This window comes from Cervus canadensis, chromosome 11 (assembly GCF_019320065.1).
Source record: "Cervus canadensis isolate Bull #8, Minnesota chromosome 11, ASM1932006v1, whole genome shotgun sequence".
Classification (NCBI taxonomy): domain Eukaryota; kingdom Metazoa; phylum Chordata; class Mammalia; order Artiodactyla; family Cervidae; genus Cervus; species Cervus canadensis.
The window spans coordinates 58,644,213-58,656,163 of record NC_057396.1 but is presented as its reverse complement, the minus strand read 5'-3'; the positions used below and the strand labels follow the sequence as shown (position 1 = coordinate 58,656,163).

Below are 11,951 nucleotides of genomic sequence, written 5' to 3'. Positions count from 1 at the left end.
CCTACAATTCTTGAAAAGGAGCAGTCTAATCAAGCCACTAGCCCCAACTTGTACTTAACAGAAATTCATGCTACAATTAGCATGAAGAAACAATCAGAGGGACAATGAAGGCTATTCTAGTCTGAACTCTTCAAAAAAAACAAAAGCTACGTCATTAAAATAAGACTGTTCTGAATTTAAAATAGAGAAAAGTGAAGCCACTGTCGTGTCTCTTTTCGACCCAATGGACTGTAGCCTACCAGGCTCCTCCATCCATGGGATTTTCCAGGCAAGAATACTGGAGTGGGTTGCCATTTCCTTTTCCAGGAGATTTTTCCGACCCAGGGATTGAACCCGGGTCTCCCGCATTGTAGGCAGACACTTAACAGTCTGAGCCATCATAACCAAATTCGATGAGTCAATCTTGGCTGGCACCTAGACAGGGGGAATGGGGAGATGGCTATAAAAGACATTCTTGAAACATTTGGGGAATTTTGAATATGGATGGAAACTAGATGTAACACCTAATTTTGCCAGGTGTTATAGTTTTGTGATTAGTTGAACAATGTTATTCTTAGAAAGCGATGCTTGCTTGCCTAAGTATTTAGGGGTCAAGGGCTACTTCCAAACCTCTTCTCTGGTCTTCAGTGCTCTGGCCACACAACTGTTCGCTACAAGTCAGTTCACGGTGTCTGCTTTCCATGAACATAAACGATAAAATCCAGACCTTTGGCAAAAGGCCTGCATTCCCACCCCTCTGGCTGTCCTCTAGCTCCCACTCCGCTTACACTGAACTTGGACCTCACAGGCCACTTTCCTATTCTGCCCGTATTAAGTCTCATTCCCACTTAGTGCCTTTGTACTTGCTGGTCTCTCCGCCAGAAACTTTTCCCTCGCGTGACTGACTAGCATTCTTCTTGCCACAATTCAAATGCCATCTTCTCACTGAGGCATTCCCTGACACACACCCTCTAGTCACTTAACCAGGTTACTCTATTTTCTTCATTCTGCTTAGCCTAACTAAACTTACTTACTTTAAATTTTTCCCTCCCACAAAAAGGGAAGATCTGTAAGAGCAAAACAATCTTCTGCTTTGTCCACTGACATATCCCTAGCATAGAATGCTGGGAAATGGTAGACGCTTCATAGATTATTACTGAATGACTCACGACACACCTGCCATGTGACAGGCACTGCTATATGCTAGGTACTGGCTGAATGCTTTACAGGTGTTGCTCAAAGAATTTTTAAATCTCTTTAGGAATATTTTATAATCCTCATTTCAATTCAGTCATTCAGTCATGTCTGACTTTGCGATCCCATGGACCGTAGCATGCCAGGCCTCCCTGTCCATCACCAACTCCCAGAGCCTACCCAAAGTCGTGTCCATTGAGTCCGTGATGCCATCCAACCATCTCCTCTGTTGTCCCCTTCTCCTCCCACCTTCAATCTTTCCCAGCATCAGGGTCTTTTCAAATGAGTCAGCTCTTTGCATTAGGTGGCCAAAATATTGGTTTCAGCTTCAACATTAGTCCTTCCAATGAACACCCAGGACTGATCTCCTTGTAGTCCAAGGGACTCTCAAGTCTTCCCCACCACCACAGTTCAAAAGCATCAATTCTTCTGCACTCAGCTTTCTTTATAGTCCAGCTCTCACATCCATACATGAATCCATTTAAATGGCTGAATATTTCCTAACTCTCAATAAGCCAATTTACCTTCAAGTGAATTGCAAGATCTGGATTTTACCTACATGTAGGATCGGAATGTTCACGTAATTTTTAACAATTCATGGCCATAAGAATGACTAAATTGAAAGAAAAACTATATACAGTGTGTGAGGATGTAAAGTAACTACTACTCATAAACTGCTGTTGGGTGTAAATCACTTTGAAATACTGTTGGCAGTATCTAATTATGGAAAACATCTGTACACCCTGTGACCCAGGAATTCCACACCTACATGTATGCTCAAAGGAAATGCATACATGTTCACCAAAGATGTGAAGAAAAATGTTTGTAGCAGCACTAGTCCTAATAGTCAAAAAGTAAAAACAACACAAATGTCTATCAACAGAACAGATAAATGATTATATACGCACACAGATGAATACTACTTAGTAATGGGGATAAACAATTCATAACTACATAAACATGGATGAATCTTAGAAATAAAATGTTAAATGAAAGGAAGCCAGACACCAAATATAAAACGAAGTGTGTATATCTTATATATGCCAAGTAAAGTTCACTGAGATTGACAGTATGTATTCTCACCGGTGTGTGCTGGTGGGGCGCTCCTCAAGAAACTTTCCTACCGATGTTTCTCTAAACCTAAACTTTTAAGTATAAGATGGTGTTTGAAGGCAACCTAAACTGGCTTACTACAACCACATCCCTTTGAAGTCTCATGTTTTATATCTTGAAAACACATGTGAGTTCCATATTCTTCCCTCATGCACACTGAACAGAAATATTTACCTCAAAAAATATTCAAGGAAAATGGGCCCCGGTTATCTTGTGATTTGGGCTTCCCTGGTGGCTCAGACAGTAAAAAAAAAAAAAAAAATCTGCCTGCAATGCAGGAGACCCGAGTTCGATTCCTGAGTCAGGAAGATTCCCTGGAGAAGGGAATGGCTACCTGCTCGTATTCTTGCCTGGAGAATTCTATGGATAGAGGAGCCTGGTGGGCTATAGTCCGTGGGGTTGCAAAGAGTTGGACACGACTGAGTGACTAACACAGTATCCTGTGGTTACAGCACTCTGGTACACTACCTCAGAATTTAAACGAACTGCCGGACAGTAGTTTGGTAGTTTGGTTACGGTTAGGGGTTAGGCAGCCTGTTCACATCTCAGATTCACCAATCATTAGCGCTTGGGCTTTGGGCAACTTACCTAGATATTTGGAGCCTATTTCTTCATTAACATAATAAAGGTAATTGTCTATCTGTCTCACAGGTGGACTTGAAAATTAAGTGAGATGATATAAGTTGGGTAACTCAATCTTCCTAACCTCTTCCTTCCCTACTCTGGAAGTAGTACTGGGGTGGAAAAAAAGTCAACAAGCTGTTTGCTGCAATATATATATTTTAATTCAAAGTGAATCGACAGTAATACACCATAAATTCTTATTTTGACACTCACCAAAATAGTCACCTGGAAAACCCGCTTTTTGTGACAAAGTACAGAAGGCTTGGTCACATTTAAATCACTGAGAACTAGAGAGAAATACTATCGCAAACCGTAATAGACATTACATCCATAAAAATTTTCCCAGTCCTTATTGTAATATTGCACAGTGCAATTGCTACATGGCAAACTAGTGTAGCATAGAAGTAAAAGCAAAAACAAACAAACCAAAGAAAGAAAGCCACAAGTCTAAAATTGTTAAACAGTTAATAGCTCAAACTTAGTAATCAAACCTATATCATTGGGTTCTTTAAAACAAATCTTCCTACACCTTGCAGTGTATGATTTAACTTTTACTTAACACAAACCAACTTTAGAATTAGTAGTAGAGATTTTTTAAATGAAAAAGTTTTGCTACTACAGTAACATACTTAAACACCCTGAAGGAAAAAGAAACAAAATACCAGGATATCTAATTAAAAAACAATTTGTAAATTAAAATAGTATGCAAATATCAACTTGGAATTCATGCAGTGTTTTATTTAAGAGAGCATTAACACAAAAGAAAACTGGTAAAAAAAAAGGTTTTAAAGAGGGTACAAATCCATATTCTTTTGTCAATATGCTAAATTTAGACTTTAGCAGGATCTTGGAATTTTTTTTTTTTTTCTTTTTAAAAAGTCCATGATTAGAATCAGCTAAGAGCAGTGTATTTAACTCGGGTACGCCTTTACCAAAAAGGACTGTTATATTATGAAAACACTGAAGTTTATCATTTACTGTCAATTTAACAAGACATCACAGTCTTGGAACTGAAATACAGAAAATATGACATTTCAGGGTAGTAAACACAGCCCTGAACAAAAAAAAAACTGTGCCAGTTTTGTACCTGGTACAAACATCAATCTTTTGCCCTTGGTGTTTCTTAAACATGCGCTGCCAGCACTGATTCTTCTCCAACAAGCGAGCAGATACCAGTAAACTGCTGGACCAGATAAATAAAATTAGAAGGCTGTGGAGGGCAGCAAGTTTACTTAAATAGTGACTCCATAAATTTGCCATCTGTAAATAATCTTTTAAATTAATCTTAGGCTATTCCTTTTTATGTGTAATATATATATATTTCTATTTATATAAAATGCATAGAATTGATTACTAAAAACACTGAAACTTGTGGGGAAAATTAAGTCCTTCATTTTCAGTGTGACTAAAAATGTACTGCTGGTTTTTATTTTATGATCTAATACTGTAATTTTTAAAATTAATATCAGGCACATTGATTTCATCGATGATTATTAAATAAAACACTGCTTGTATTAATGGAGTAAAGAAAAGTTTATCCATTATTAGCTTATTGTCAACGCTGTACTAGATCTGTACTAGTGGTATGCAGTTCATTTATCAAAGAAATGCTGTAAATCCAAAACATTTGGAGAGTTTTACACTCAAATGCTTTGTCCTGTTTCTTCCAGTAAATGGTATAAGATTATATTCCAGATTTTTAAGGAAAAAAAGTTAAGTCAAGCCTGCAAGATACAGCTTTCTCAAGTGTCTACAATGCCAGTATGAAAATAAAAAATTAAGTTACATTGATACATCCAAGTTTTTTTATATGCAGTGATGAGCACAAACATTAATAGAGATAAAATACTGATGCAAATAACACACCCCAAAATAACATACGCAATTATTTTCCATCATTTACAATACAGTAGTTACAATGACACTCCAAACAGAAAAGCAAAGTAAAAAATCAAAACCCCAACTTCTATTTCATGTAATTAGACTTATACAGAAATTAGAAGGCTAAATAACAACTAGTTAATCACCTAATTTCACAGCTATCTGAAGTGGCAATCGTTATATAGCAGCTTATCTATGATACATTCAAGATAAATGATACAATTTATTACTTGCCCATAAGCTAAAACACAGCCTGTTTAATACCTTCCTTTAAATTCCACCTCTACACTACAATATACTTGAGGTCTATGCAAAAAGTAGCTACCTTTTATATAGGAAATGGATGATTAAGTCTTTGGTGCTGTAAAAGCAACTTCATTTAAACATAACCACCACCACCACCAAAAAAAAAGTAAAGAATAAAGAGGGAAAAACCCAAGACATACTTCCTAGGAAAAAAAAGCATGTAATTTCTGTCCCTGACGGAATGTATTAAATAAGCAAACACCACCAACAAGCAAAACAAGTACTACAATGTAAAAATACTAAAAAAAAAAAAAAAAACCCCTCTCACATGCATAAATGAAAAATTGCACACAAAGAACTCACATCTTTTCAAGCTTCAATAGTAAATATTCTGCTACTATTTATTAAATACTGCATGGTTTGCCCAAGCTAGGATGAAACCACATCATGAATCAATGAGCATTTTGCATTTTCTTTCATTATCTACTCAAAGTCATGCCTACTGCATCTCTAAACATTTTATTAAATCCAATTATACAGCAAACACTCCCAAAATAAACTTAGATTGTATTGCAGTTTCACTTAACAGTATATAAAATGCTGTGTTGTGACAGATATCAACTATTCATTAGATACTGAATCAATTTTTCTTAAGCACTACTACCTGCTTGCTTTTCTTGAAGCTAGATCATTCTGAAAAAGTCAGACAGCAGAATTCAGCTATTGCAAACATGCTGCCCTCTTAGTAAGGAAAAATAGCTACAACCTGAAATCATACCACACAAAACCAAAAATGAACATTACTCTATCAAAGGAAACTAAAGAGTAAGTCTGAATTTTTAAGTGCTGCAGTCCTCAACATTTATATATAGTAATAACATTAACAACCTCAAATATTTAAGGCACTATGTGTGGGAACGGTTTACAATGCAGCTGAGATTATTAGAACAACATTTAAGAGCAAAGTCTAGGCAACATTTTGCCCATGCAAAGACACATGCAAATGTAAAGAACAATAGCTCAATTTCTTAGGTAAGTGACCCAACATTTACACACTAAGACACAGATAATACAATTCACTTGTATGCTGTGATTCTGACGTATGTGCATCTGTTGCTCTAAGTCTGTACACAGAATGGCTTCCCAAATATGGACGTGTCTTGCACTAGTTAGAAGGCAATTTTATAAAAAATAGCAGGAGCAAAAACTGGACTTCTGCTCCCATAAGTCACCTGTCTAGAGTTACAACATAAGAAGATAACATGACCAAAGACAAGTTATACCAAATGTGCAAAACACATTAAAAGTGAGTTTTTTTTTAAAGCTCAAAGTTGTTTAAATTGCACCCAAGTCTACATGATTCAAAAATAATTTTCTTGTGCCATGGCTAATATTTATTAAATACCATGTTTTATTTTTAATCAAATGTTTATATCATTGAGCTTCCTCAATATACTCTTGTGAGTTTTCACATATATGGATACTGGCTGAGTTTGGTTGGACTCAATGGAAATCCAGTATACGCAGGTGACGCTGCAATGTAAGAATGTGGTGGGAAGATTGGTTTGTACTGAGTCTGATGAATGGTTGGGGATGGTAACAGACGGGGGTTTATGCCCACTGGGACTTGGTGAACTATGCCACTGGGATGGGAGATATTGTAAGTCGGATGCTGTAACATAGGCCTTGAGGTACATGGAGAGGCTAAGAGGTGGGCCACTGGTGCAGCACTACTGAGGGCAGCTGATGATGGGTATGGAAGTAGAGTAGGCTGTCCTCCGAGGTGCGTACTTGCAGCCAGATGGGCGTGCACAGCTGTGTGATTAGGACTTCCATGAGAAAGAGTGAAAGGATTACTGGTGACGCTAGTAGGGATATAAGCTTGCTGCCTTCGGTGTCCGAAGTTTCCATTCCACTCCTGATGCCCAGACCCAAAGTGCTGAACCTATTCAAAAACAAAAGACGAATTACATGTTTTATAAGTCACAAAGAAGAGAAAAAGGGAAATTAAAAGATACTGTGACTAAAAACCTATAGGGGATCTCTCAGATCTTAGCTTACATTAAGGATAGAGAAGAATTCTCTCAGGTTCTCTAAAGAAAACCTAAGAACCTAATCTTTCGAAAGAATTCAAGTTCCATGGATAACCTGATAATTATCCTATTATTAAGCCAATTACTTTTCAGTCACTTGGAATAATGAAAATGGAAGTGTTTATTAAGATTTTACACAGTTTGAGAATCTTTTTCTCCCAATTAAAAAACTGCTGAATTTGAATCCCAAAGACTCATAAATTCACAAACATACCTGACTAAAATTCAAATGCTGTTGTTGGAATGCTGATGTCAATTTTTGCTGACGATTACCAACTGTGGAAGGCTGGTTTAATCTTCCAGGGGCAGATCGTCCTTTTATTAATGGCTGGCATATAGAATCTGGCAACAACAAAATATTAGAGAGTAGGTACTTTTTCCTTCTCATATAAAAATTATGAAAGGTCTTTAGATATTTTGCACAACAGTGATCTGAGAACCTTAAAATTAAATAAAAAGTAAAGATCTCCTAGTTTCCAAGCGCTGGATAATTAGAAAGTATTTCTTTTGTACAACAGATTTGGCAGGGACAACTCAGAAATTCAGAGATGACTTTTGGTTCTAATATTTCCAAATTAAGACCTTTAAAGGGACAATCAGGAAAATAGAGGGGACTCAGTTTACCTGTGTTTGCCATATGCTCATCGGCATTTAATCCATTTTCTAGTCCCACTGGTGGCACCACAACAGTACAAACAGCTGGTTTGGTTTCTGTGTTAGCAGAAGTTACCAACTCTGCGTTTTGATGCGTGTCCTCCACAAAACTGCTCTCTGCAAATGGACTGTCATGTCCTGAAGAGTCTGATGTTGGAGAGCCGTCCACAGTATCACAGCCACTTTCTTGTTCTTCATCTGACATACTAAAAGAAAATATTTGTACCAATGTTTTTCAACCTTAAATCTAAAGTTTTAAATCTAAATAATTTCCTTAAATCTTAATAATTTCCAAACTCCACCAAATTCATAAGATCTTATTAAATTATTTCATACCTAATTATAACTTCTTCCTTACCCCAAACATATTTTTCATAGATTCCCTAGACTCTCACATTAATTCTCTATTTGGACTGCTAACACTAATTCTGTCTGTTTAGGAACACCCTCTTGGCATTTAATTTTCCCTCCTCTTTTCACTAGATCCTCAGTAGCAGTTCATGAAATCCCATATTATAAACTAAAGAAGATTTCATCAAGATACTACAAAAAAAGTACTGTTCCAGACAACTGAAATGAAATGTACAAACAAAACAGGCAACCTGGATATCTGAGATCAAATTCTAATAAATTAGAATTATTAATAATATTGTAATATTAGAATTATCACTAATAATTGAGTGATAATTTGGGTCCTTTTAACTAACCAGTTATTTGAAAGGCCTTTCCTAGCTCTCTGAAAGTCTAACCACCCAGAGCCCAAATTTCTCTTCTCATCCTAATCCTTGGGGCCCCCCGGCCACCTTGGGATTTTTATTGCATTTATTCTGTTTTAACCACTCATTTCATACTTAAAATTTGAAGTGTATCTTTTTATATGTATATTTTACGTATATATATTTTTATATCTTACGTGTGTGTGTGTGTGAGACGTGTGCGCACACGCACACACACATATATCATGGGGCTTCCCAGGTGGCTCGGTGGTAAAGAATCAGCCTGCCAAAGCAGGAGATGCAGGTTCGATCCCTGGGTCAGGAATATCCCCTGGAGAAGAAAATGGAAACCCACTCCAGTATTCTTGCCTGGGAAACTCCATGGACAGAGAAGCCTGGTGGGCTATATAGTCCATGGGGGTCACAAAAAGAGTTGGGACACAACTTAGCAACTAAACAACAACAAATGCATAGTATCAACTTGCAAATCACATTATAAACAATTTATAAGAAGATATGTTAATACTATTTTAGATTTCCACAGAGCTTTGGCTATAAGTATTAAAAACCATATTTCCGGACTAAGGGAAAAAAAAGAATAAAATTATGACTGAAAAATTTTTCCACTATAAAAAGAATGTCGAGCGGAAATCAAACGTATTTCACTGAAATTTTTACAGCTCATCTCTTAATGAGACAGTACATCATGCAGGTTAGGAGTCGTTCACTACTTCAGTGGCAATGCATATTCCTGGCCGAAAGGAAATGCAGATAAAACCAGGCAAATCAATCACAAGAGAGAAAAATCACAGCAAATACTCTGACAGTGGGTCATTGCTTTATAATGTAAAACATTCCTTTTTGTATTGCTAAAGTATATGTTCTTATTCTAAATTTAAGTTACAATAGTAGTCTGTGGAGCTGAAGCTGAGGATGTGACTTTTTTACCCTTTCAAAAACAAATGATTTTTTAAAAACCATTTATTAGAACCTCAAATTTTCATTTAGATCTGTTCTGTAATAATAAAGAAAATTCCTACTTAACACCTGAGTTTATAAAAGGTGATCTAGTTCAAAACTTATGAACAAGAGAGAGCCACTGTGGTAAACTGGCAGGTACTAATTTAAACAACAACGAAAGAAAGCAGAGGCTTTTTAGCAGACTTCATGTTTATAATACACTGCCATTAAAATTCCTTTACCTGTTCGGTCTCTTGCAAGGGGATGGACTGGACTGCCCCGAGGAGCTGGTGCTCAGAGTACTATCTGGACTACTTAATGAACACATCCGATCGATGTTCAAAGTGCTCTGGCAAGCTTCACAGTCCAGATTACCTTTACATCTAGTGAAGAGGGACGGTGAAAACAGGTCAAAAATGAGAACCTACTCCCCAGATATGAAACAGTTAAGAAAGACCTACATGGATAAAAATCTAAAGCTTGTAAATACAGGAAAAATGCTACAGTAATCATGCTAAATGGGCTTCCCTGATAGTTCAGTTGGTAAAGAATCCACCTGCAATGCAGGAGACCCCAGTTTGACTCCTGGGTTGGGAAGATCCCCTGGAGAAGGGATAGGCTACCCACTCCAGTATTCTGGCCTGGAGAATTCCATGGACTGTATAGTCCACGGGGTTGCAAAGAGTCGGACACGACTAAGCGACTTTTGCTTTCAATCATGCTAAATACTATTCAGGAAGTTTACTCCGAAGGACATTAAGAGATGATAATAAATCACAAAGTTTTTTTTACACCACAGCAGAGGATGCCATCATCGTTATTTAAGAAGTGAAGTGAAGTGAAGTCGCTCAGTCGTGTCCGACTCTTCATGACCCCATAGACTGTAGCCTATCAGGCTCCTCTGTCCATGGGATTTTCCAGGCAAGAGTACTGGAGTGGGTTGCCATTTCCTTCTCCAGGGATCTTCCCCACTCAAGGGATCGAACCCGGGTCTCCCACATGGTAGGCAGGCGCTTTTACCATCTGAGCCACCAGGGAAGTTGCAAAATTTAAGAATGTTGCAAAACTGCACGAATCTGCTTTCGGCACTTACTCTCGGAGTGAATGTCTCTGCGAGGACGTCTCTTCCTCGTCGGTGTCGCTGCTGATGGTGATGACGCTCACTGCAGGACTCGGGGAGTCAGCAATGATGATGGTTTGTCGCTGTTTATCTGAAACTGATGAATCAGAGTCCTGCCTGATGGATGTGTCACAACAATTTCTTGCCTCTCCTTCTGAGTTACGATTGTCCTGTGTTTCTATACAACTTACTTCCTCGACATCTTTCCCAGCTACTGTCTTTGGGGAAATAAATGCTGATTGTGGGATATTGGTATTCTGCAATGAATTACTCCTGCAATCAAAGGAATAATGTGTCATTTCTATAATCAAAATATATACATGACATTTTCCCAAAATACCATGTTGTAAGTAACAATACGAACCTTCACTTGTTCAAGATTATGTATGTGACACACTAAGACACAGATCATGAGTCTGTGATACATAAAATCTCTAGGAACAAGTGTAGATGCATTTACTTATACTCTAATGGTCTTTTTTTTTGGTAAATGTGATTCTGAGTGTCTAGAATTGTCTAACATTATAGGTAGATAATAAATCAAAAGGGCAATAAAGACAATCTTACCAACTGAAAGCATTTATTTCCTCTCTTCCTGGCTCCCATTCCATTAGTTTTACCAAAATACCTCTGAGAAATTGAGAAGGGAGCTTGGCTTAGTATTTGTAGCAAATCTATCAAAGAGGTCATTTTGAATACAACAGGGTGACCCTTTGGTGTGCATGCAAAATTTATTTTAATGATTCATTTTCAAAATGCAGAGAAAAAGTTAAAATATCAGTACTAACCTGTTCTGGCACAGTTTATTTTTCTTGGTAGTGGCTGGCTGAGGCCAAACAACATGTGCAATGCCCACACTAATTGGCTGAGGGGCCGATAAAGTGATCTGATTAGTTAGAAGAGGTTGTGGCATCACTGAGCTATAATGATTGCTGTGTGAAATCATTTTCCTATGGAGAAAATTTAGAAAAATTGAATCCTTATGTTACCATATGTATTTTGCAAACGACTCACAAAGAAGTATTTTTGTTTTTAACTTACCCCCAGTCTCCGAGCCTCTGTGAACCAGCCACACCCTCAGAAGACAATGCAGTAGTAGCAGGAGCCAGGGGTGTTACCTGTTGCCAGGCAGGTATCAACATCTGCTGTGTCCTACCAGACCATGTCTGCTGCAGCAAAAACAACAAAACCAAAAGCAAAAGCAAAACTAGTATGTTACAAGTAACTCAAAGTAACAATCCCCTAAAAATTACAAAAGTTAAATTCAATAATCTTTAAGGAAAGAATTCCTGTCTAGGTCATTTTCATTATTTCCAACAGCACAAGCCCATGTATTACCGATGGATTAAGGCCTCCACTTGAGTATGAGAA

General features: G+C 37.5%; 1 protein-coding gene across 7 annotated transcripts in view; it reads right to left on the bottom strand.

The window, feature by feature from the left end:
• Positions 1–3,048: 3,048 nt before the first annotated feature.
• The window catches only part of HIPK3 (homeodomain interacting protein kinase 3), an 82,203-nt gene continuing 73,300 nt past the window's right edge, over positions 3,049–11,951 (bottom strand). For 2 of the 7 annotated variants that reach the window (XM_043481127.1, XM_043481128.1), the window contains exons 10-17: positions 11,622–11,749; positions 11,369–11,530; positions 11,148–11,210; positions 10,554–10,853; positions 9,703–9,843; positions 7,755–7,990; positions 7,345–7,472; positions 3,049–6,982 (exon numbers count right to left, since the gene is read on the bottom strand). In XM_043481127.1, the coding sequence (XP_043337062.1) occupies positions 6,506–6,982; positions 7,345–7,472; positions 7,755–7,990; positions 9,703–9,843; positions 10,554–10,853; positions 11,148–11,210; positions 11,369–11,530; positions 11,622–11,749 (1,635 nt within the window). In that variant the 3' untranslated portion in view covers positions 3,049–6,505. The remainder of the gene's footprint in view (positions 6,983–7,344; positions 7,473–7,754; positions 7,991–9,702; positions 9,844–10,553; positions 10,854–11,147; positions 11,211–11,368; positions 11,531–11,621; positions 11,750–11,951) is intronic. The other 5 variants (XM_043481130.1, XM_043481131.1, XM_043481133.1 and 2 more) reach the window with 3 other exon arrangements.